Raw genomic sequence first — 23,465 nt, 5'->3', positions numbered from 1 at the left:
TGCTGGAGTCTATTCGAAGTCTGTTCACACATGGCAGTGAAAATTTTAATAGTCGAGACTGATCTCCAGTTCTTGCAAACAACTACACGACACTGGTTGCGGCAGCGCTCGTGAGAGCTCTTGCACCCATTGAAACACGATTTTTACAGTCGGACACAAAACTTGTGCAATTTTCTGTTAGTGTAAAAGCAGTTCAGTTGAAGTTTAGATGTGACCGTGATATTAAAACATAACATCACTTTCTTTGTTTTAACCTATGTAAATGATGACCAATCGGAACGTGTGCGAGGAGCAATAATTCATAGACCAACCAAGGTCTCAGCCTCGATGAGTAGTAAGAGGTGGGCAGTGAGTGCTGGGTCGAGTGGCAATTTAAAGTTTAATGTTTGCGTTGTACATATGGGCAATACTCGACACTAGCGATAACAGAGGTGAGTGGCAGGACGGTGTTGCTTATCCGCCACCAATTCTAGACAATAAATGTTTCTCCTGCTGCTCAGCCTTCAGCTCATTCTGTCACTACTGCTGTGCAACATGTCGGATGCAACCGCGCCTTTCTTCACGTTACTCGTTATAGCTTACCCAGTATTTTCTTTTCCAAAAGGTATATTATCAGGCCTGAAAAAATCTAACTGAAATTCTGGTTTACTAAAAAAAAACTGGGTACGTCAAACATATTATTCAACGAACCGAACTATTAAGCCTGTGCCCCACTTTGACAACTGAATAATACTTAAATACATAAAATCAGTTTGTACCGCGGTCACTAACGCTTTACCACTTAATACATACCGCTCATTTAGTGCCGAAGTCTGGAACGGTCATCACAGGAGTAGAACTAATCAAGATAAACTCCACTACACTAGTAGAGGCAACCCTCAGAGGAAGCTCGCGAACATATGTCGGTCTACATTCACAATTTCACGATCCACGTTGCGTATAATACAATGTTTTGAGATTAACACGTTCGAGCCTACGCTCGAGCCAGACTCGAGCGCCATTGTTTAAACCCCCAGCCGGTGCTCGAGCGTGACTCGAGCACAGCTTTGCCGATTGATATATGGAGTTGCTCGAGTGATATTCGAGTGCCGTCTGCTGCATTAGAAAGCCAGCTTTGATGGTTAGTTCAGAAAAATTCCGCTAGGCGCTACTACGTCATACCCGCTTGAGGCTTTTGTTTATCCACTGACGTGGCCTGGCGCGTCGTCAGTCTGTCTAACACAACAATAATTTTTTTAGCATTTGAAATTTTTTTGGCAATTAAAATTATTTGTAAATATGGATATAGTAAATGCCTTTAAAAAATTGAAATTACTTGTTTTATTTATTCAAAAGTTAGTTTTCAAGTAACACAAGACATACGGGAGTTTTTCTTTTTCTTCAAAAAAATTAAGTTTTGAAATTTAAAAAACAAATTAATTAGATTTTATAGTAATACAGTTTTACATATCAATTTAAAGAAGAAAGATAGAACTTTCAAGAAAATGTAATATCATATACATAATATTTAACAGTTTTCTAAAAAAAAATCTGAAAACCAATTAATTTATGCAGACCAGGCTATAAAAACAGCAAATAGCGAGCCAGACTCCAATGTGTTAATAAATTCTTGATTCAAGAAAACTGTCAAATTATGTATTGATTTTATAAGTTATTGGAGATGGAAAAATTGTTTTTGTAATTTTCCTGGTCCGTTAAATTTCTGGCTTATTCCCGGTTTCTCCGGTCGGATGGCCACCCTGTTGATTCTCTTCTCTACATCTAGTAAGTAGTGTTCACATCTGTTATGTTAGCATTGTAAAAGTTCTTCTTCTCAATCAAGTGTATTGTACAAGTGTGGTTGTGTGAAATGTTGTAAATAAATTTTACTATTGTAATATAGACTACTAACTTTGTTGATTGTAATAGAATTGTGTAATTGTTCCAAGCAATAAAGATTTCTTGTATTGTCAGACTTGCACAATATAATCAAACCAAACACTTTATAAATATTGCAAAATATATAGACTCCTATAAACTGTGCAAACTTGTTCAGTCTTTGAGGTATATGGTTAAACAATTTTAAATATTAGTGTTGTTGTTAATTGGAAGCATGTTTAAAAATAATTGTAGAAAATTGTAGTATGGTGCAAATAATATCAAATTTATTTATGGTTTGTTTAATGCAATGAGGATGACTGACAATTATCATTGTATGAATAAAGGTTTCTTTAAAGAGCTGTTGAGATTGGTTAAGCCTTTCATTACTGGTTAGGCTCACTGATATTGATACAGGCTCACATGTCACGTGCCCTAGAATTGCATGAAGCATTTAAGCCTAAACAATATATGTAGTTTGAACAATATATTAATAATAGAACAAGAGAATGAAGTCCTTTTGAATTAATCAAGTTTTTGATTTGTCCAACAGTGTTAACTACGCAACTTCACAGAAAGCACAATATATTATACAAACTCTATGTTAGACACAAGTATATTGAGTGATATATTTGAGCCTATTGAAGGGCCTTGTATGTCTTAAAGCTCACTGCAAACTGCAGATGTTTTACTAACATCAAGGACCAAGAACCTTCTCTCAGCAACTGAGAGATTATTGAAGAAATAGATCATTTTTCTCTTGGTAAGTCAATGAGTTCAAGTTTAAGAGAGAGGTGATATGTGTCAACAACCTCTCAACTGCGTCTTTCCCAAAAATTACCACAGTTGATATAGCCTATGTGTGTGTTCCATTGCCGAAAGACGAGAAAAATATTAGATTTCACAACTTCATATTAGAATGTTAGTGCTCTGCGCACAATTTTCCATAGGATCTTGTCATCCTTGACTGGTTCAGCTGTAACATTGTTGCTCTAAATATGGCTTTGGTCATGTGGTCAATTTCAGCTCACCTTGCAGGAAAATCAGTGACTAATTTAAGAGTTTTAAGGCCTTTATTGTCGATAAACAGCAGTTTCTAATTGGAGAAATGAGGCACTCCTGAATTTGTAACAAGTCTTAGAATATATACTAAAAAAAACTTTACTGCAAATGATCTGTTATAGCGAAAAAGACCCCAGGAAAAAATCCAAAAGCTGGAAGAATCCTCAAGAAGATATGATCAGCAAGCTTGTCTAACATCTTTTGATAGTGATGATAAATAACAAAAACTTGACCTCACTGCTTAAGCTCAAAACCATTGCTAAATGAATATCTAACATGCTGAAGAAGATAACTGACCTGAAGTGAGAATGGTGAAGGCATGGAGAACCTGGTTTTCTGTGACTCCGCCTCCCACATCCAGGAAGTTGGCCGGTTCACCTCCATGCAACTTGATGATATCCATCGTAGCCATGGCTAGCCCGGCCCCGTTCACTGTTGACCAAATTAAAGTTGTTACTTGTTGAGTGGCATTACACTAATAATGCAATAACTTCATGTACACGCGTACAAAGAAAGAAAAGTGAATAACAAATACAAAAGTCATCTTGAAAATATATTAATAATTTTAAACCTCAGTAAATACTACTAATTTCTATATCTCACTTATAAAACAATATATCAAATAATGAATCTGCACATAAACTAAAGAGTAAACTGCTTTTTATTATTATTTAAAATTAAAAACTCCAAATAAATAAAAATGTTGAAGAGTAGTGTTTGGTGTCATTATTTTTTTTTAACTTTTAACTGCAACAATGAATTTTTAATTAATCACATGTCATATTAACTTTTAGTAGGCGCACCTGAAGAGAAAATATTTTATTTGTTTCCTGAGTACAGACCATTTATCCATGTTAAAATTAATAAATAACTAATAAATAAATGCTTAGTATATTCAAACTAGAAAAGAATCTAATTAATATAATCCATGCATTGCAGGTTTACAATTTTATTGCATCTAATACATGTTAGCATCAACTTTGACACAGTGGCTCAACCAGTTAAGTGATGGCTTGTTAGATCGGGCATCAATGCTTTAATCATAATTATGTGAAAACTTGTTGCTAAATAATTTATAACAATGTTTTGCCATAGTTTGTTTCTTCAATGCCATATGTCATCTGAGTTCATTAATATATTCCGTGACAATCATATAATAACACATCTCTCCATCAGTAACAGTGGAGAGTTGTGTCAACTTTTATTTGTTGAGTACTGGTATGACCAATGCGTTTGTTCAGCACCTCGGAACATAAACAAAGGACATTGAGGTGGTGGCGATGCGAGCTGTATTCATCTTCCAAGAAGAGATGAAAGGCTGCATGATGAGGAAAGACAGACGTCTTGAGCAATATCAAAGGCAGGATAACCTAAGGATATATTTAACCTCTAGGAGATGAACGGGCAAGCTGGTCGGCAAACTGTTTCGGTTGCAGGTGCCTCGCTTAATTATTGTGAGATTTACCACATACTGGATTTACCATAAATAAATAAAATAACGTGACATATAACAATTGACAGGCATATCACACATGAATTTTTAGCATACTAAAAATTCGTGTGTGATATTCTTCTTTTCTAGTTCATATCATAACATGAACTCGTGGTTGGCAGAAGACAGGATAATTGACATTAGGTGATTTCAGTATCTGGTACATCAACGTTATCAGCTGATTGGTTAGAGGGCGAGGCGCTGTTACAATTAAGTATTGTGTTAAACAAATAACGTGAGCTGAACTGTTGCATCTCATTTAACAGGAATCTACCTAAAGGGTAATTTTTAAAATTCTCATAAATTTTGTACTTTTCAAGCTGTTTAGTTTGCTGACATTGATTGTTTTGAGACACTGATGTAGAATTTCTAAATTATAATTTATTGCGTGGTTCTCATCTGTCAAATGATGAGCAAACAACAAAATCTGTTTTTGTAATTTATATTTCAGACAATGCTTTTTAAATCTTTGGCCATATGCCCTGCCTGTCTGTCCGATATAAAAACTAGAACAATTGGAACATTGGTTTATATAATATGCTAGTCTACGTGATTTTATAAATTCAGAGATTTACATCTTAAAATGTTCCTAGTGTGGTTTGTTTTTGTGAAAACCAGGCCTGTGCCTTGAGATTTAAGGTCTTTTAAGTGCAATGTGTATTTTTGGGCTTTACTCAGTGTATATGTAGTTTCTGTACTGTTTTACATGAATGAATGAATGAATGAATGAATGAATGAATTGATTTTATTTCCCAAATATATGTAAAATATTACAATCCAAACTGTACAATTAACTTCAAAAAAATTTTTATTACATTACCGAACGGAGTTTGAAATAAGAAAAAAGAATAAATATCAAAAGAAATAATCATTATAAAATAAACATCATAAAAATAACATCATGTATAAAACATTGTCCTCGGGAAATGAGCCTGCATGGGCTATGATGCCTGTGCGCAGACTCGAGTTGCTCACGCCTGAAGAAATGACGGACTGGATATAAATAAATAAAAAAAAAAATGAATATAAAATATAATACAAAATAATACACTATTATATACCACATACATACACATACATACGTGAATATGGAATGAATATATTAAAAGGATAAAACTGTGTAATTTTAATATGTACCTGTTTTAAAGAATTGAATATTATTAATTTTAAAAACATTTACATATTAGCAACAAGGGTAAATAAGCAGGGTCACCACAGATTATAATGGGGTAGTGATAATGAATAATGATGGGATAGGAGTGGTGGCTGTTCACATGTCAAACTGTCCGCCCGTAGTTCGTAGACAACACTGCCTCGGCCTCCTCAATAGACAATGATAATATCCACGGTTAACTTTCCTTTTAACACTTAGAGTGCTAATCCCGTAATTTTACGGAACGGCGAAACTTCCGAAGAATGCTAATCCCGTAGTTTTACGTGGTTGTCATTTCAATTGGTATTATATTACATTGTCTGTATTTAAACAGGTTTTGCCTACTCTACAATGTTATTTGGGTTTTTAGTAACACAATTCACCGCTAGAAAGCGTCAGATGTATTGTATGAGCTTAATGACAAAGCAACTTCGGACGCGTTGTTTACGTGCCGCTGACGTGACGTTCGTTGCAGCCGGCAGTCGATGTCGCAATCACGGCTTCTCGCAGCTTGAACGACGTTGCGATCAGTGATGTATTAGATGAAGATAGTTTTATTGGTGTAGATAGTATTTTTGACGATTCTGACATTGATCCTGATTTAATGGAAGAAGATTTGACACATACTTCAGGTAAGAATAAGTAAGTCTGTTTATCATATAAACATCAGTCTAAAAGTTTGGTTATGTTATTGTTTTCGTGAATCAAACTATAATTTGTATTATAATAAATTAACTTTATTCAACTAATATTCTATTCTTATGAATAAAATGAAAATATATTCATATTTTACATAGTATATTATTATGTTACAGATGCTGAAAACAGTGCTGACAGCGAAAGTGATGACGCATCAATATGACGGCATAGTTTTTTGTCAAAAAACTACAAAACATAAAAACATGATTTTTATTATTCAAAGGACAGTTTATATTTGTAAATGGGTCATCGTAAATAATTGTATATATGCTTAGTTTAGTAAGTTAGATAAAAAAACTGTCTCAAAAAATAATTTTTTTTCCAAAAATATATGTTTTAAAAAAACATTTTTTATGTGTAGTTTTTTAAAAAACCACTAACAATCTCACGTTAAAAGAAAGACGAAAGTAAGCTGAATTAAGGCATGTAAGTATTTTTCTCATACCTTAAATACTTTTTTTTTTAATAAATTTTTGAAAACCACCAAAAACGCCCAGCATTCTACAGAGTTACATGTCATTTAGGGCCAGCACTCAAAGTGTTAAAGATAATTGTGGAAATTTCATGAAAACACTAAAATTTGGAAACTGTTTACTTATATTAATAAAAAGCATGTGAGCTAGATAGTATGAGTTGGTGTTTGAATAAGATTCAGTTAATTGCAGTGTTAGAATTCCTGTTGATCTAGAATAACGTGTGTTATGGGTGTGTTGAGTTCTTTCAAATAAATCATCTAAATTTGTCTACATGTGTATTAAAAGAAATTTTATAAAAAGTTGTCTTATTGTAAAAATTTTAGTTTCTTGAAATAAAATGGATGTTGAAAATCTATGACATTTTTTAAAAGCTACTTTCAAAATGGATTTCTGAACCGTAAACAGAGGATTAAGATTTGATTTATAAGCTGCCCCCCAAGAAATTATCCCAAATGCAAAAAGAGATTGCATGTATGCATAATATACCATTTTCATTTCTTGAACAGCAAGAATATCCCTAAGGTTCTTAAAAGCAAAGATATACTTTCGGGTCTTTTGTTTGAGATATTCAATATGATCTGACCATTTCAAACGGAAATCTATAATAACGCCAAAATATTTATACGAGTTTATTTTTTCGATTGCTTCGCAATTATAGGTACTGTTACTATGATTTCCTCAATTATGTATGATCAGATTTCCTAAGACATAATCCAACTGATGATTCAAAGAGATTGGCATAAATTTTGTTTTAGTTATATTTAAGGAAAGGACATTCTAATCAAACCACTTTACAGTAACATTAAATCACTTAATGCTTCTCGTCTCACATCCGCCCATATATTTCCTTTCAGAAAAATAAGTGTGTTGTCGGCAAATAATGTTATTTTTCCGTTTAAATTTAGCTTGGCAATATTGTTTATATATAATAAGAACAGAATTGGCCCAAGTGTACTCCCTTGAACTACACCGTAGTCTACATTAATTGCATCGCTACTAACATTACAAATTGAGACATATTGTTTTCTATTGGTAAAATAACTTTGGAACCAAGTAAGGGCCATGCCCCTAACACCTAATTGTTCTAATTTATTCATTAACTTATTTCTATCAACAGAGTCAAAGGCTTTTTTGAGGTCTAAAAAGATTAGCATTGATTTTTTGTTATATTACATTCCTTGTTATATTAATTATCAGTATTTTGTTCCTTTGTTTTTATACTATTTCGTCCACCATAGTGTTATTTTAACCATTGGCCATGGCTAGAAATTGAAACTATGTATACATGTATACATGTATTATGTGTACTATATGAACTGTTTGACAAAGGTATATGTAAATATTAATTGTCTATACAGTAGAACCCCTCATATCCGGCCACCACGGGACCGAGCCCCTGGCCGGATAACGATTCGGCCGGATAAACCAACCTACAGTACACAACACTTGACGAAAAAAAAAATGGTACTGTACTGTACTAACCGCACTGGAAATAATCAAGAACTGTTTACATGTTAAACCTATTAGCTCAACTGAGGACAACACAGGAAAATGTAAACAAATAGATAACCAAAATAACTCACGAGTCGTGGGAGACTAGTGCGTGCAACTGCGCGTCTGCAAGCCGTGGTAAATAAATTTCGATATTGGCTTCCGGGAAGTGGCCGGATAAACCGAGGTGCGGTAAAACCGAGGCCGGATATGAGGGGTTCTACTGTACACAGTTTAGGGCTATAATAATATGAAAAATAAGATTATTATATAAATATCACTTTTATTTCATCACTAAATTATACTTTTCTTCATAATATTTGTGCACAATTCTTCATAAAATACCAAATTGGGAACGTTTCAAAAATATCTATTTTGTCAAATAACAACTAAATGTTCTGTAAGAATATATAATAATCTAAATTTATAATACTCAGTACAATGAAAATGTCCATTATGAGATAAATTTCTATTTTTTCAGGTTTCTATTATTTTTTGAACATCACTTTTATTTCATTACACAATCTGATATGTGGACCTCGATGATTGACTGGTGGTAACATTTCTTGGTTGTGATTGGATGACTCTACATGATGAGGTGTATAATAATAATAAAAAAAAACTAATTGGAGTGAATTTTGCTCTAAGGACTCATTTCAAATAACAATAGTTTATAATTGTTAATTAACACTTACCATGAGGAATAATTATTGTTTTCTTTTTCAATTACATTGAAAACAGTATCGAAAGAGTATGTAAATTCAGTAAATATTATGAGAATTAAATAAAAAATCTATTGCCTGCAAAATTGCTTAGTCTATTGTAAAAACTTTGTAAGTGGTATAAATTCTGTAATACCTTTAGAATGGAATAAGAAAGTTATACAACTTTGAAAGGACAAATATAGGATCTGAACAGAACTGAGAAGCGTAAACCAAAATCTACTTATGTGTCACCTCTTTATTATACTAATGACAACATTCGTAACGGAATTTTCAACCAAGAGAACAGCCAAACCTACCTACCTAGACAACCAATGTTTCCATCAAGTCCAACATAGTTGAGGTTGTAACGAGCAGCTTCTACTTCTCTGGCATCCATCTCTCCTGTCTCATTCATTTTGAAGATCTCTTTCTGACGAAACTCAGCATTGTCATCAAACTGTATCTTGGCATCAACAGCAACAACCTCCCCCTCCTTGGTCTCCACCAGAGGGTTAATCTCCAGCTGTACTGCATCCACGTTCAGAAACAGCTTCCACAATAACTCTATCTCCTTGGCGGCCTGTACATCATATACCACACAATTGTTATCACGTGATGATAAATTGAAAAATCAAACTTACAGAAAGATCTGAAATCGTTAGTTTATCCATTCTTTAAACGTAAATTTCATAGGCTATGCGCATACAGTTGGATAATAATTTATGTTTTTAGATTTAAAACTGAAAAATATATAAAAATGATTGGCCATTCAATGAGGTATTATACACATGCTTTTAGAACCTTGTCTAGTGGGGTTATGTCACTTTTCTCATGATTGTATGCTTTGAGCCTTTAGGCCAATTTGAACAATTTGTGTAAGTTGGATGTCATTAGCAAGTATGAGGATTACTGAGATGTAGAATCTATTAGTCCAGAAATACACTTAATTTAACAAAAAATCCATCTAAATAGTTTAACCAGCTTTAAGTTAGTTGTGCAAAAAATGTATAAATATGTAGCTCTTTAAGCATGTATAAAGTAACATATAATAAGTGTTAATAGTTTAAAGTTGTTGGTATTAGGATTTCACAATAAATCGATCTTATTAAAAAACTAACATCTTTTTGTGACCAAATACCCTGGTCATTTGTAAAGCATAAACAGTAACAATGAAACAGGTAATAATGATAATAATCGTTATGTAACAAGTTACATTTAGTTAATTTTTTTCTTACAGTACATAAATTTATTGTATTAAAAATTCAGTATAAACAGCATTCAACTATGTTTTTAGGTTTTTGGTTATCATGGAATTTACATAATTTTTGCATTCCTTTCTCATTTATGTAATGCAAATTTGTTAATGATTTCAATTTGTTCGCATATCCCTTGAGTTTGAACCACCCACATTTGTTAAATAGACTTTTACATCATCTACCCCAACAGTTTTAGCCAAATATGGTTCTGTTAGACGAGGGAAGATATCATAAATTACTCAGCAGTAGTACCAAACTGGTGACCTTTCCGTTCTTTGACATGCTAACCACAGAGCTACTTCAGTGGGTTTGAGTTTCAGAATAAAACTGAGTTAAATGTATTAAAATAAGACCAAATAAAATGTTACTACCCGATACTGTTTTGTAAATAAATCAGGAATAAAGTGTTGAGCATTAAATTGGCCAGAAATAATTGGGTTAATCGCAGAATCATATTTCCAAACAGTTAAGTAACTTTCTATAACTCCCGAACAAGTATATTCTGTTTTTGTCAGTTTTATACACTTTTGTTTCTACAGTGTAATTTAGGTTTGTAACACAAGGATTACTTAAAGATCAATCAATCAACATTTTTTATTGCCATAAAATAAAGATAATTGACAAAGTCTCATAACAGCTTTCATTATAAATATAGCCAAGTCAGTTATAAAACTTAGATTAATTATATCTTAAGTTACGCAAACATAAACCACAATACTCAAATACAGTCAGTGGCATTGGGGAATTTAAAATCAAATTTTTTAATCGGAAGAACTCGTCCAGTGCATAAAATGGGTTATTTAACAGCCATAAGTAATATTTATTCAAAAATATTTTTTTATTGTACTTTAGGACTAAGGGTAACAAATGGTTGTACACCCTCAATGTAATAACAGAATGGCTTTCAAGAGTTTTGCTCAATCTATTGAAATTAATAGATGCAGCAAATTATCAGCTTTGTGTAACACAACATCTTTGTTAAAAATATGTATTGGTACGAAATAAAATACATGTAAGATTGAGCAGTCAGTTATATTTTAAAGTACTTGTGAAAAATATGGAATTTTGGTACATATATTAAAAAAACGCAATTAAATAATATGTGAGTTAATATTTGTTATTTTTTTATGTAAAAATTGAAAATTGTAAAAATTATATTTATTGTTCATTGTTAGCTCCTTTCCTTTTTCTGGAAGTGAATGTATACCCTAACAATAACAGCATAATAAAACTCTCCATTAACCTTATAAATGTTAAGCACCAAAACGATAAGTGAGTGAGTGCTGCTGGAGCGAAATGGTAAGTGAGCTTTCTGTACATCCAAGACATCAAGTCAGGATGGTTATATTATCTAAGGCACTATTCTTAAAGCTGGCCATAAAGTCGCAGGTTCAATACTCACGCCTTACATTAGGGATTTTTGCGGTCTGATGTGTACTTATATGAGTCACTTGTCTTTGATAAAGCTGGCAGAAGGGCCCACCTTAAATTAACAAGAGTTGGTTTGGTAAAAGTTAATGGGATCGGTGTATTTTGCAAAATTGTACCAGATCAAATTCAATCATTTTGAATTTTTTGTCTTTACTATTACTTATTTCATTATTGAAAAGTGACATTTTTATACCACAATGAGGATTGAAAATTATCCTTGATTATCTATTATAATGCTAGTTAATTAGTTTGTGCAGGTAAAGAACAAATATTTAACACCTCTAATCTTCCTTACCCATCATCATATAAAATGGTCACCACTTAAGACTTGACGAACTGTGTTGATCTCAAATTTTATTTAATTTTCATGACAGAATATTTTATTACACATTTTTTAGACACATGTTGTTTTTTTGTTTTTTAAGTTCCTTCTGCAGATCTGAGAGTTAACCTTACTTGTGCAACTCATACCAAGACATTACAATTTATTGTATTCCTACAGTTACAAAATACATAATACAATTACATAATACGAATAAATCTCCAATAAACAAACTTTTCTTATGAACTTCAATTATAATATTATTTGTACATCATTTTTTTTTGTTACTGTTATACTGTTACTGTTTTAAACTGTTTTTAAACGGTTTCTATACAGATTTTATACATAAAGAATTAGAAGAAATGTTTTAGCAATCAGTAATTTGTGTACTACAGATCAGTTGCTGTCCACGAATAGACACAGCAGACTCGCGACGATGTGCCAAAATAAGTATAAAAAAATTATAATTAAAATATTATTTGTTAATTAAAATAATTTGTTAATTTGGTTATCTATCTACATTTTTCATACAGAAAGTAAAAAATTAGTTAGCAATCGGTAATTTGCGAACTGCAGATTAGCTGTCGTGCGCAAAGAGTCTTATTTGAATTTGAGATTCAACCTCCATACACACAGTATTGAGTATCGGAATCAATTCATCCCTAGTAAAAACTCCAGGGGCATTATAGAAATTCATGCATAATTCACGTTTTTCCAGAGTATCATCGTTGTTAGCAGTCTTGGTTACAGTCCCACGCAAATATCGTGGTTCCAAATATATCCCACTGCCCGCCCAATATATGAAGAATGCATCAGAAAGTTACTCAAGATATTACTGAAATGGAGTTAATTTGTGATCTGTAGAAAAAGTAGACACCAGTACAGAACAGAACCTTCCATAATTGCCCCAAAATAAGAGCGCAATTAGTGTTATAAATTCCTGGCTCTTAAATATTTTGTGTTTGCTCTTTAAAATAATACAAGAATAGAATCACCACATCAAGACAACACAACTACAAAGTAAATAAATACAAGAAAGGCTAAGTTCAAGTCACAATGTGTTCCTTAGATTATAGCCAAGCACTACGAAACACGACTTAAGGCTCCTCATATACGTTAGACTATTTGGTTTGAACAGTCCCAATACTTTCAGACCGATTGTTACATGTGCAGGGAAGATGTTCAGATGAATAGTTGACCAGAGAACTGATGGGATTTTTTACTAACCGTCGTCACAGTGAAAACTGACGTGTGTGTTAGATTTGACCAGCTGGCCGTCTGCAGACTGGCAACAATATTAAGATGATAGTATTCACAGAACCAAACTCTAAGTGTGTTTATATGGTGAACACTACACATTTTAGGCCTGCACAATCAATCTAACAAACGTCTTTTCAAAATAATATTTTCACTCAAGAATAAGAATTGGACAACTTTGTTCAGAGACCCATTTTGGTGACTGAATTAAACTTACAACACAAAAACACCATTTGTATTGCAGATTTACCACTTACACTACGCTTGTATAGTGGCAGAGGCCTCACGACAATTGGTTGGTCAACTTGAACTGTTCAATGGATTGTTACGTGTTTGGGGGCTTACAACACAGGAATAGAACTAACCAAAAAAAACTCCACTACACTAGTGGAGGCTACTGATACTGTCAGATAGGACTTGCGAACATATGACGATCTTCATTCACAGTTTCGCGAACCACATCAAATAAAATACAATGTTTTGACATTAATCAGGTCCTGATTCTTGATTTCATAGGTTTTCGGAAACGGAAAAATTGATTTTAAGATTGTCCCAGTTCTACAGGAAGATTCCCAGCTAATTACCGGTTTGTTAAATTCCTGGCTTATTCCTGGATTCCCCGGTCAGGTGGCCACTCTGTGTTTATATAATGTGGTTTTAGAGGTACAGTGTTAAGTTAGTAGTATTCATGAAATAAAGCAGAAAATTGATCACAATTCAAAAACAAAGACTTTCCAAAAATAAGATAATATTCTGTTACCTTTTCCAGTAAAGTTCCTTCAAACTTGAGAAATCTTGCAATTTCCTTTGCTTTTTCCTGAGTGAGTCCTTCAAATATGTCGATTGGGTATGTCCCAATGAGCTCAGGAGTTTTTTCCGCCACATTTTCTATGTCGATTCCTCCTGCCGGTGATGCCACTATCACTGGGCCATTGTGTGACCTAAACACCCATTCAAAATACCTGTTATCACAAGTTCCATTGGGGAGATACAGAATTTGATTTGGTGTATTAGTATGACACTATTACATTCAAAACTGCACACAAACCTTCATTAAACTAATATAAGACTTGAAAAACATGTTGTATTAATGTATTAACAATTTCCCTGAAGGCTCCAAAAATATACAATTGTATTTCCAATAAATCCTATTTAATCAATCAAATCAAATCAAATCAAAATGCCTTTATGTACAAGCGTTTCTCAGTACATACACTGTTTTGCAGAACAACTCAAGTCATTTAATGGCCTTAAATACTAAATAACAAAGACTTGTGATTAAAACTAAAAGGAACAACATTGGATTATACTAAATACTAAAACTTATACACTAACAACTTAACTACATTATTTATCAACACATATGTAGTCCTTAAGTTTTAATTTAAAAGAATTGCAACTGTATTGCTTAAGGCTAAGGGGGAGGTCATTGTACAATTTAGGGCCGAAATACGAAAAACTTCTCCTCCCGACTTCATGCCTGACTTTTCGAAAGTCAAGAAGGTAGCCATGGCGGGTACTGCATTGCGAGACCCCCTCCTGGAACAACAACCGCTCCTGGTGTGATAGGACCTTGTGGACCAATGAGCAAGTCAACATCCTGCAGACGGACTCCATTGGTAGCAGGCTGGCAGCATCTCGAAAGGGGGACACGTGATCAAAACGTTTCAAGTTGAAAATGAAACGCACAGCAGAGTTTTGAAGTCTCTGAATACGTTCTACGTCCCCCCGCGAGATGCTGTTACCATAGGCTGGATAGCAGCAGTAAATGACGGAAAAAACCATCGACTGCATAAGCTGAAGCTTCGCAAATTCCGGCAGTAGAGATCTGAATCTGTATAGACCTCTTAATCTGCCAAGTGCACGTTGTATGACATAAGTGACGTGTTCAGAGAATGTTAGATCGCTATCAAGCATGATGCCGAGCGTTTTCACCCTGTCACACAAGGTCAAAAACTCCCCATCAAGAGCAATCCCCACACCACTGTCTGTCAAGGCCTGTATTGTGTTGTGTGGTATAGTATGAAGGACAGTGCACTTGCCTACATTGAGCTTTAAACCCATTGTCTACAGACCATTTACTGATGTTTTCAAGATCAGAGTTTATATGGGCAAAAACCACCTGAACTGAGCTAGGATTATAGGACAAATGCAACTGGCAGTCATCAGCATATATATATGAGCCGTACAGTGTTTAATACACTTTGGGAAGTCAGAGGTGTACAGGTTAAACAGTACAGGACCAAGACAACTTCCCTGAGGCACACCTCGCTCCCTACTTAGAGAGGCAGATGTCTCGCCCTCAACCCTTGTCACCTGGCTTCTTCCTTCAAGATAAGACTTCACCCACTCAATAGCGTTTTCTCCAAAGCTGTAATAGTGCATCTTGGCCACCAACATTTTGTGACTAATTGAGTCAAATGCCTGCGAATAATCCAACATAACAATGGAGTTGTATTTTCCACTGTCTTTAGAGTCAATCAAATCTGAAAATAAGTTCATCAGGGCAGTGCAAGTACTATGATTATGTCTGAAGCCAGATTGAGTTTTAGGAAGAATGTTCTTATCATCCATGTGCTTCATCAATTGCTTAGTAACATTTTTCTCCAATATTTTGGACATCGCTGGTAAAATCGATATTGGCCTAAGTTGATTAACACTATGAGGGGTGGGTACCTTAGGTAAGGGATGAACTATACTTTCTTTCCATCTTTGTGGAAACATGCCTTCAGACAAGGACTCATTTATCAAATGTGTGATGGCACCTAGTGCATATGGACTCACGGCTTTAATCATCTGAATAGTAATTTCATCGCTGCCCGCTGCTCTGGTTTTTATTTCATTCATTGCTGATTTCACGTCCTTGTCAGTGACTGCATGGAAGTTAAAATTAACGGCATCATTATTTATCTTGTCCGAGTTGAAATAAATTACTTTTTCTTCGCTACCCTCATTTGCACTGCCCATCTCAACAAAGTATCTGTTAATATCATTTATATTCAAATTATGAGGCAAACAGTTATTGGTAGAATTTCCAACTACATTACATTTCTTGAGGCTCGTCCAGAAATCTTTTGGGTTACTTGAAGATGATAATTTTTCAGTGAAATATGCCTTTTTTGCTTTCCATCATCAGGTTCAATTTATTTCGTGCCTCTTTGTACAGTTCCCAGTCTCCATTAGTTCTGGACTTCCAATATTTTCTATGCAGTCTATTTTTAATTTTTGTATTCTTAATTATTTCATCATTTCTCCAAGGAGCCTTCTCTTTTGTGACTCTTTTACAAACAAGAGGGGCGTGTTCATCAAATACCTTTTTAATATTCCTTGAAATAAATTGTTCAATATTATCTATTCCATCTAATTGCGTTGCACTATTCCAGTTAACATTTGCGATTGCACTACAGCCCTTACTTCATTGAAATGTTTAAAATCTCTGTAGATAATCATTTTAGGCGTTTTTTTCTTATACTTAGGAACTTTAACCGTGCAATAAATAAGCCTGTGATCCGTTATTTTTATCCCTCTTTGATCTATAATACTAGGTGCGTCTATGACGCCGGTCCTCTCGATTTCAGCCGACCTGTCCACGATTATGTGGTCTAACAAGGTGGCTGAAGTTGCAGTAACTCTTGTTGGTTCATTTATAAGTTGTAATGCGTTTGATTCTTTCAAGAGTCGGCGTAAACATTTAGCTTCATGGCATGTCTTTGATAATAAATTAATGTTAAAATGCCCGAAACACATTACTGTGTTTACTTCCATAGCCAGGCAAACAAAGAGAGAGTGTAGAAGAGCTGACATCGAAGTGTACCTCACGTGTGGCGGCCTGTAAACCACACACAGGCCAAACCTCACCCCTTCCACTTTGGCAATAATGCAAAGAGTTTCAATTCCAGAGCCCACATCCGCTAGAGTGTATCGCTCGAAAGGAATACTCTCTCTCACGTACAGGGCCACACCTCCACCTGTCGTATCAATAGAGGAGTTGTTTAGGGTACCTTGGCAATCACAACGAAGCAGCGTGTACCCTGGTATTTTGAAACCAACTGATGAGGTTTCAGGACGAAGCCAGGTCTCAGAAACCCCAAACGCATCAAAATCAAAGTCACGCACGAAAGAACTCATCTCATCAAAGCCCGTATTAAGAGACCTCATGTTTAAATGCGCGACCTTGAGACGTCTTTCACCCCCCCTCTCGGCTAGTTTCCCGACACCCGCGAGGTGTCCAGACTTCCACAGGCATCGTGGTTGTCATCAATCAATGTCCTGCACGGGTTCGGGACTCAAGCCTAGATTTGAGACAACTTCATCCTGAAAACACGGGGGACAGATGTTTTGGGCATCGGGAAGTTGCAAAGCTGCGGAGATAGCCATAATCAGTAGTACAATATAGGATTTAAAAACAACTAGCATTTTTATGCACACTCTTCACCTTCAAGACAGGGTTTATGGTTGTTGAAGTTATATTTTACAGAAATGTAATTATACTCTACATGACAGGAGCTAATTTGAATTTTATGAGGTCAGAATATAGTTTTAGATAGATGAATTTATTCAAAGAAAGGAATTTATTGTCAGCTGTTCTATCTTTGGTGAGAGTCAACTTGATAAGAGTAGCAAAAGGTCAAAGTCAAGTCTCTTTATCTTGATTGCTGACTTCGATAAAACTATTGGGCTACTTCATCTGATGGCTGGTTTAAATGTTTTAAATGAAAAGAACCTCTCACAAAATTATCATTTGCTATTTATAACCTTTTTACTATCCTCCTATTTCAATCCCCTTCAAAACTATTGTGACTGTCAATCAATTATTTTTATTGGAGAAAATCTGCAACATAACATGTTACATACCAAGCATTATATGTATGTACTAAGTAAAAAACAAATAAATTGATAACCCTGGAACTGACCATCATTTCTCTCAAGATGGCAAGCACTTTTCTGTGTTTTTGTAAGGATTTTTAAATTTGAATCACTGCTCATCTATTTTTAAAGATACAAATATTTTTAAGTATCAGTGTCTTTAGAAATGCATGTAGTTTACAACAAAAGAATTAAATATTTAATCATTTAACTTTACCTTTAAAAATAAATAAATTAATGTAAAACAAAACTGTAACGAATACACTTTTTTCCAAAGTATACCACCCTTACAAGGAATGTGAAATTTATTTGAATAAATATAAAATATAATTTATGTAATGTAAGTTTTTAAATATATCTAAAAAAATATTTGAGGTATAAAATATGGTGGTACTTTTGAATAATATATTCATAAAGACTACCAAATCTGCAAAATTTTTAGAGTGCACTATTTTGTATGTAATTATGACAGTTTGGATTCTATTGGATGAACTCATTTTTTCATTTTTTTCTAAAAGGTGAATACGAGTAGGAGGAAGAAAATTATATTTATGGAAGTTTATGTTCTATAAGATTTTGTTGTATGACAGCAATTATTTTTAATTTGTACAATAGTAAACATTGTGAAATATGGACCTACAGTTATTTACATCAAATTTAGTTTTCCTAAAAAATTTATTTATGGGCCTCTAGAAAGTACATTTAAATATAAGTTTACTAAAATTTAAATTTACAATGTATTTTTATTTTTCCATCAGTAGAATCACACGAAATTAATTCAATGATTCATTCAATTAGACATTGGTTCATCCAAATCGGATAAGTCTTCATCCATATCTACAAAACTAACTTTGTCTTCTGATTCACTATCCAATACATTCCTAATGCCACTACTTTTCAAATTGACACTCATTGTGAAATGTAAGATAAATTATTTACTTAATAATTAAAGTATTGATAAAATATATGAACATAGGCCAAAATGCAATCAATTCACTATATCTTACACAAATGTGTACATTTTTCACTTCATTAATTCACAAAACACTACAAAAAAATTTACTTATACACACTAAACAATGATAACTCTAAAATATCTAAATAAATAGCAAACAATACACTAGTATTGACAATGGTGTAATAACAACCGAGAAATCTCCACAGCACCTAAAAGATACGCAGTTCTTACCTACTAGTTGAGTCGTGATTGTGCAACAGAACAAAAATAAAATACTAGTTCATGGTCTTCAATGACGATTCTGTTGCTTAGTACAATTCTTCTTTGCTTTGATATGATTTTCACTACTTCCGGACAACGATAAATTACAAAATTACAATGAAGCAATTTTTGACGCATCAAGCATTTTGGGAATTTATAGAACATGACCTTTTTAAACAACTATAAACATTTGATTGCTTACAGGCTATTGAAACTATGTTCCTGAAAGCCAAGAATAGACCCTTTTCAATACAATCACTCACAATCGAGTAGAACATAAGCTCTCTACAGGGAATTTTGACAAATATACCTAACACAAAATAATTTTTTTATGTACGAAAATTACGAGAATAAAAACCAATCAGAAATGTAAACTCCCAGTTTAAAATTCAGTAAACAATATAGGATAACTATAGAATATTTTACAGTATCATATGAAACCTTGGATTTTTATCTTTAAATTTACACATGTTTTAGTTCAAACAAACTGAAAGTAGACTTGCTGTGAAAGATCATACTACAATATAGTTAATACGTTGATAATCGCTTAAAGCCAGTTGAAGGGTTAAAGAAAGGAGGAGTTTTCTCCTTTTTAGCAGGTAAATATTTAAATAATTATTTTTAATGCTACATTCTGTTGATGAGAACAACTTTTCTGTATATATACAACGCAAACACAAAAAGGTAATGTAGCATTTAGAACTACATATTGAAACTCTTGATTTTCTAGTAACTTATGTAATTGATAAAAATCTAGGGATCACCAGATATATATCTATTTAGGAATTAACTTCAACTGACAAGATTTTACAAATTACATTATCATGTAATTTTTAATTCATTTGGGATTTTCTTCTGAGAGGATGTAGCAAGAAAAATGGTATAAGAGATATAAAACATCTGATTCTTTCTAATATTGCAATATTATCAGGATATAGACGGTTAGTTACTTCAACCTATTTAATTTATTGCTATATATACTGGTAAATCCAAAAATTAACTTTAAATCACAGGATCCACTATTTAGAAACGAGAATAATTATGATGAACCTATAGAATATTAAACCTTGAATGTAACTCAAAATAGTAATATTGTAATACCTGTAAACATTTTTTTAAAGTTGAAATTTAAAATGTTGTAAAACAATAAAAATAACATATTTGTGGCTACTGCAGAGCCCCTATTTTGTAAATAAATCTTTATTAGTACAAATAACTTTTTAATGGTGTGCTCAAGTTATAATTGTAATGAATAAAAAGTCAAATTTTTATAATTTCATTGGATTGCTTTGCGTCCTTTTTTATCTGCTGTTCCTAATTTTACATTTTGTGTATTGTTAGTATTATTTTTAAATAAATATATTTATATATTAGTCTTAAAATAAAATGTGACAATACTATCTATGAATATTAACAATGTTAATACTCAAAGTTATACATGTAAAACAACAAACAAAATATCTGAAAAATTCAAATGAAAAAAACCTTTAAATGAAACAAATCTCTAGAGATAAAGCAAGTAAGTATGCATTGCTGGCTCTCTTTCTGATAAGAAAGATATGGTGTTTAAGTATACATAATAAAGAAACAGAAATGAGTTTAGGTTCATACGTAAAGATCAGTTGCAATTAAAATAAAATGTTGACACATACAAACCTTACTAAAAACATAATGCTTCAATTTGTATTGAAACAATTATAATAAAAAGACAAAAGTTTTACCATTGCAATGAATAGTTTATGTATGCTCCATGACATTTATATTGTAACTTCTTTGGAAAAATACCATTAACACACATTTTATTGTATACAAAAAAAACTTTAGCTCAGATTAATAATTCTGCAAAATCCCTAGTCTGTAGTGAAAGATATTATAGCTTACAAGTGACAGAATAAAACGTCTGTTACATTACTATGTATTTTATTATATACATGGTTTTTTTGTTCTGTTAGGACAAGAAGCTTAGAAATTGCACCTATGCCTAAAAGGACCTTTGCACTGCTTCCAAAGGATATTCTGGATGGGTAAGTTGGGGGTAGGAGCCACCTCCTTTCAAGATACTATTTTCCTATTTTCTCTCTCTCTCTCTCTAAAATACATATGTTTTTTACATTTTAATACATGCGGTGTATGTAAATAAAACCACCAATAAAAGTGTACAGGAGCAAAATTCTTTTATAGAGAGAAAGAAGCTAACTGGCAAACAATTCACTGTGGTGGTTCAACATTTTTAAGGTGATGCAACATACACCTAAGCGAACATTCTTTAATTACTCACAATTTACTCTAGAAACATATCCACAGATTTTTCCTAATTACTTGTATTTACAAAGTAAAGTTCACACTCACCTGTCCATAAGGATACAGAAGTAAGTTTCTCTAAAAATGTTTACGGATTCTGCCACCATAACCTTTTTCACAAGTATTCCGTCTTTTGAAGTCTGCTTGGTGATTAATCGGTGGCCCACCATTTTGGCAATAATTTCCTCTAGCTTTGAGGGGCTAAAAGTAAAAACAACAATATCAACACTGGTTGTCAAATTTATCAGATTTTTGGAATGTATTTTAAAAATAATTTATAATGGTCATAGATGTATTCTTATATGATGCCGATAGTAACTAGCTACTCAACTATGAGAGAAAATTGCCCTTGATAAATACACCAAACTACACAGCTAACTAAATATTTACCATTTTCATGTAGGCTACTAGTGGTAAAACAAAATTTGGTTTATATTTGAGCCACACTTAACATTGTGATATCTCATTTAATCGTAACATATCACTAATCTGTAACTACAGTTTCAATTATTTCTACCATCTCTTTCACACATCCATTTCTGATAAAATTAAAATATTAAGTATAAATTAATTTTAGAAAAATACTAGTTACGCTGACTTACTCTTTGGTTAAGTGAACACCACCTTTAAAGCCATTGTCAAAGTGTCCAAGCCCCCTCCCTCCTGCCAAGACCTGAGCCTTGACTACATACTCGTTCACTTCTGTAAAAAAATACACACATCATATATAAATTACAGTGTTACCAAATAAACCGCATAACAGTTCAATTGCTCAATAAAAATTGAACCCTGTCAAACAGATAAAAACAAGAAAGAATATTTCAGGTAAGATATGATTTTGTGTCCTTTAACCCCCTCTATACTAGCAAGGTGTTTTTGATGTATTTGTAAGCTATATTTCAAAAAATTCATAAAAAAATATAGTTTTTATACTTACCCTATGTTGCATACTGTTTTATTAGCAAGGAAATGCCCTTTCATATTATTTCATAATTATAGTTTTTTGTACACATTTGTACACGTTTAGGCACATTTTTTATGTATAGAGTAAAGATTTGTTAAAAAATGTATGTCAGATTTGTCATATGCAAAAGATAGAAAAAACTGGTGTTTGTTTATGTAAACCTCAAGTATTTTATATCAATATACTCAGCATATCTTCCTGAGTGCAATTGAATGTATGTATGTATGTATATACTGTAAAAAAACATTCACTATTTTTATAACCAATAATGATTGAAAAGACAACTTTTTTGTTTAAAACTCCTTTTTAAAAGCAAAGTGCTGAGAAATATTGGATCAGAGTAATCATTTTTAAATTATAGAAATGAAAGTGTGAATATGAATTAAGGCTAACAAATAACATTTTTGTAACCACTGATCTTTAACCTTCCCTAAATCTTAAATGTCAAATTAGGTAAATTTACATGAAATTTTTACAGGTCTTTAAAATCAAATAATATGATAAGATGACAATTAAACTACCCTAAATAAAATGGTGGATATTTAAAAAATGGTTATATCTGCATGCTATACTTTGTAATACATTGTAATACATTGCTATACATTGTAAGACAAAACATTGATAAAAAAATAGAACTGGTTTTTTATTGGTTTTCACGTGTAATGCAATCTAATTTGCTTCTCAAAAGTTGAAAATCAATACAATCATGCATTCCTACATATTCTCAGCATTTTCGTGAATTATAATGTACACAATAAACTTATATAAGGCAAGCTATTCCCATTTCCGCGCTTTAAAGATTAATTAATATAAGAAATCTGGAAACATTATGTGTCACAAGTCGAGATGTGATAAACAACTTTTTACACTTTCTGGAATCTTAACATGAGAAAATGTAAACAGTAAGTAAAGTGT

The 23,465-nt window shown here is 32.8% G+C and overlaps 1 protein-coding gene across 3 annotated transcripts in view; it reads right to left on the bottom strand.

Annotated features, from left to right (window-relative positions):
- The window catches only part of LOC124369010 (succinate--CoA ligase [GDP-forming] subunit beta, mitochondrial), a 45,069-nt gene that overhangs the window by 5,042 nt on the left and 16,562 nt on the right, over positions 1–23,465 (bottom strand). For all 3 annotated transcript variants that reach the window (XM_046826635.1, XM_046826633.1, XM_046826634.1), the window contains exons 4-8: positions 22,189–22,288; positions 21,635–21,787; positions 13,961–14,141; positions 9,256–9,514; positions 3,217–3,351 (exon numbers count right to left, since the gene is read on the bottom strand). In XM_046826635.1, coding sequence (XP_046682591.1) covers positions 3,217–3,351; positions 9,256–9,514; positions 13,961–14,141; positions 21,635–21,787; positions 22,189–22,288 — 828 coding nt within the window. The remainder of the gene's footprint in view (positions 1–3,216; positions 3,352–9,255; positions 9,515–13,960; positions 14,142–21,634; positions 21,788–22,188; positions 22,289–23,465) is intronic.

This window comes from Homalodisca vitripennis, chromosome X (assembly GCF_021130785.1).
Source record: "Homalodisca vitripennis isolate AUS2020 chromosome X, UT_GWSS_2.1, whole genome shotgun sequence".
In the NCBI taxonomy this organism is placed as follows: Eukaryota; Metazoa; Arthropoda; class Insecta; order Hemiptera; family Cicadellidae; genus Homalodisca; species Homalodisca vitripennis.
This window is presented reverse-complemented; position numbering and strand designations above follow the sequence as displayed.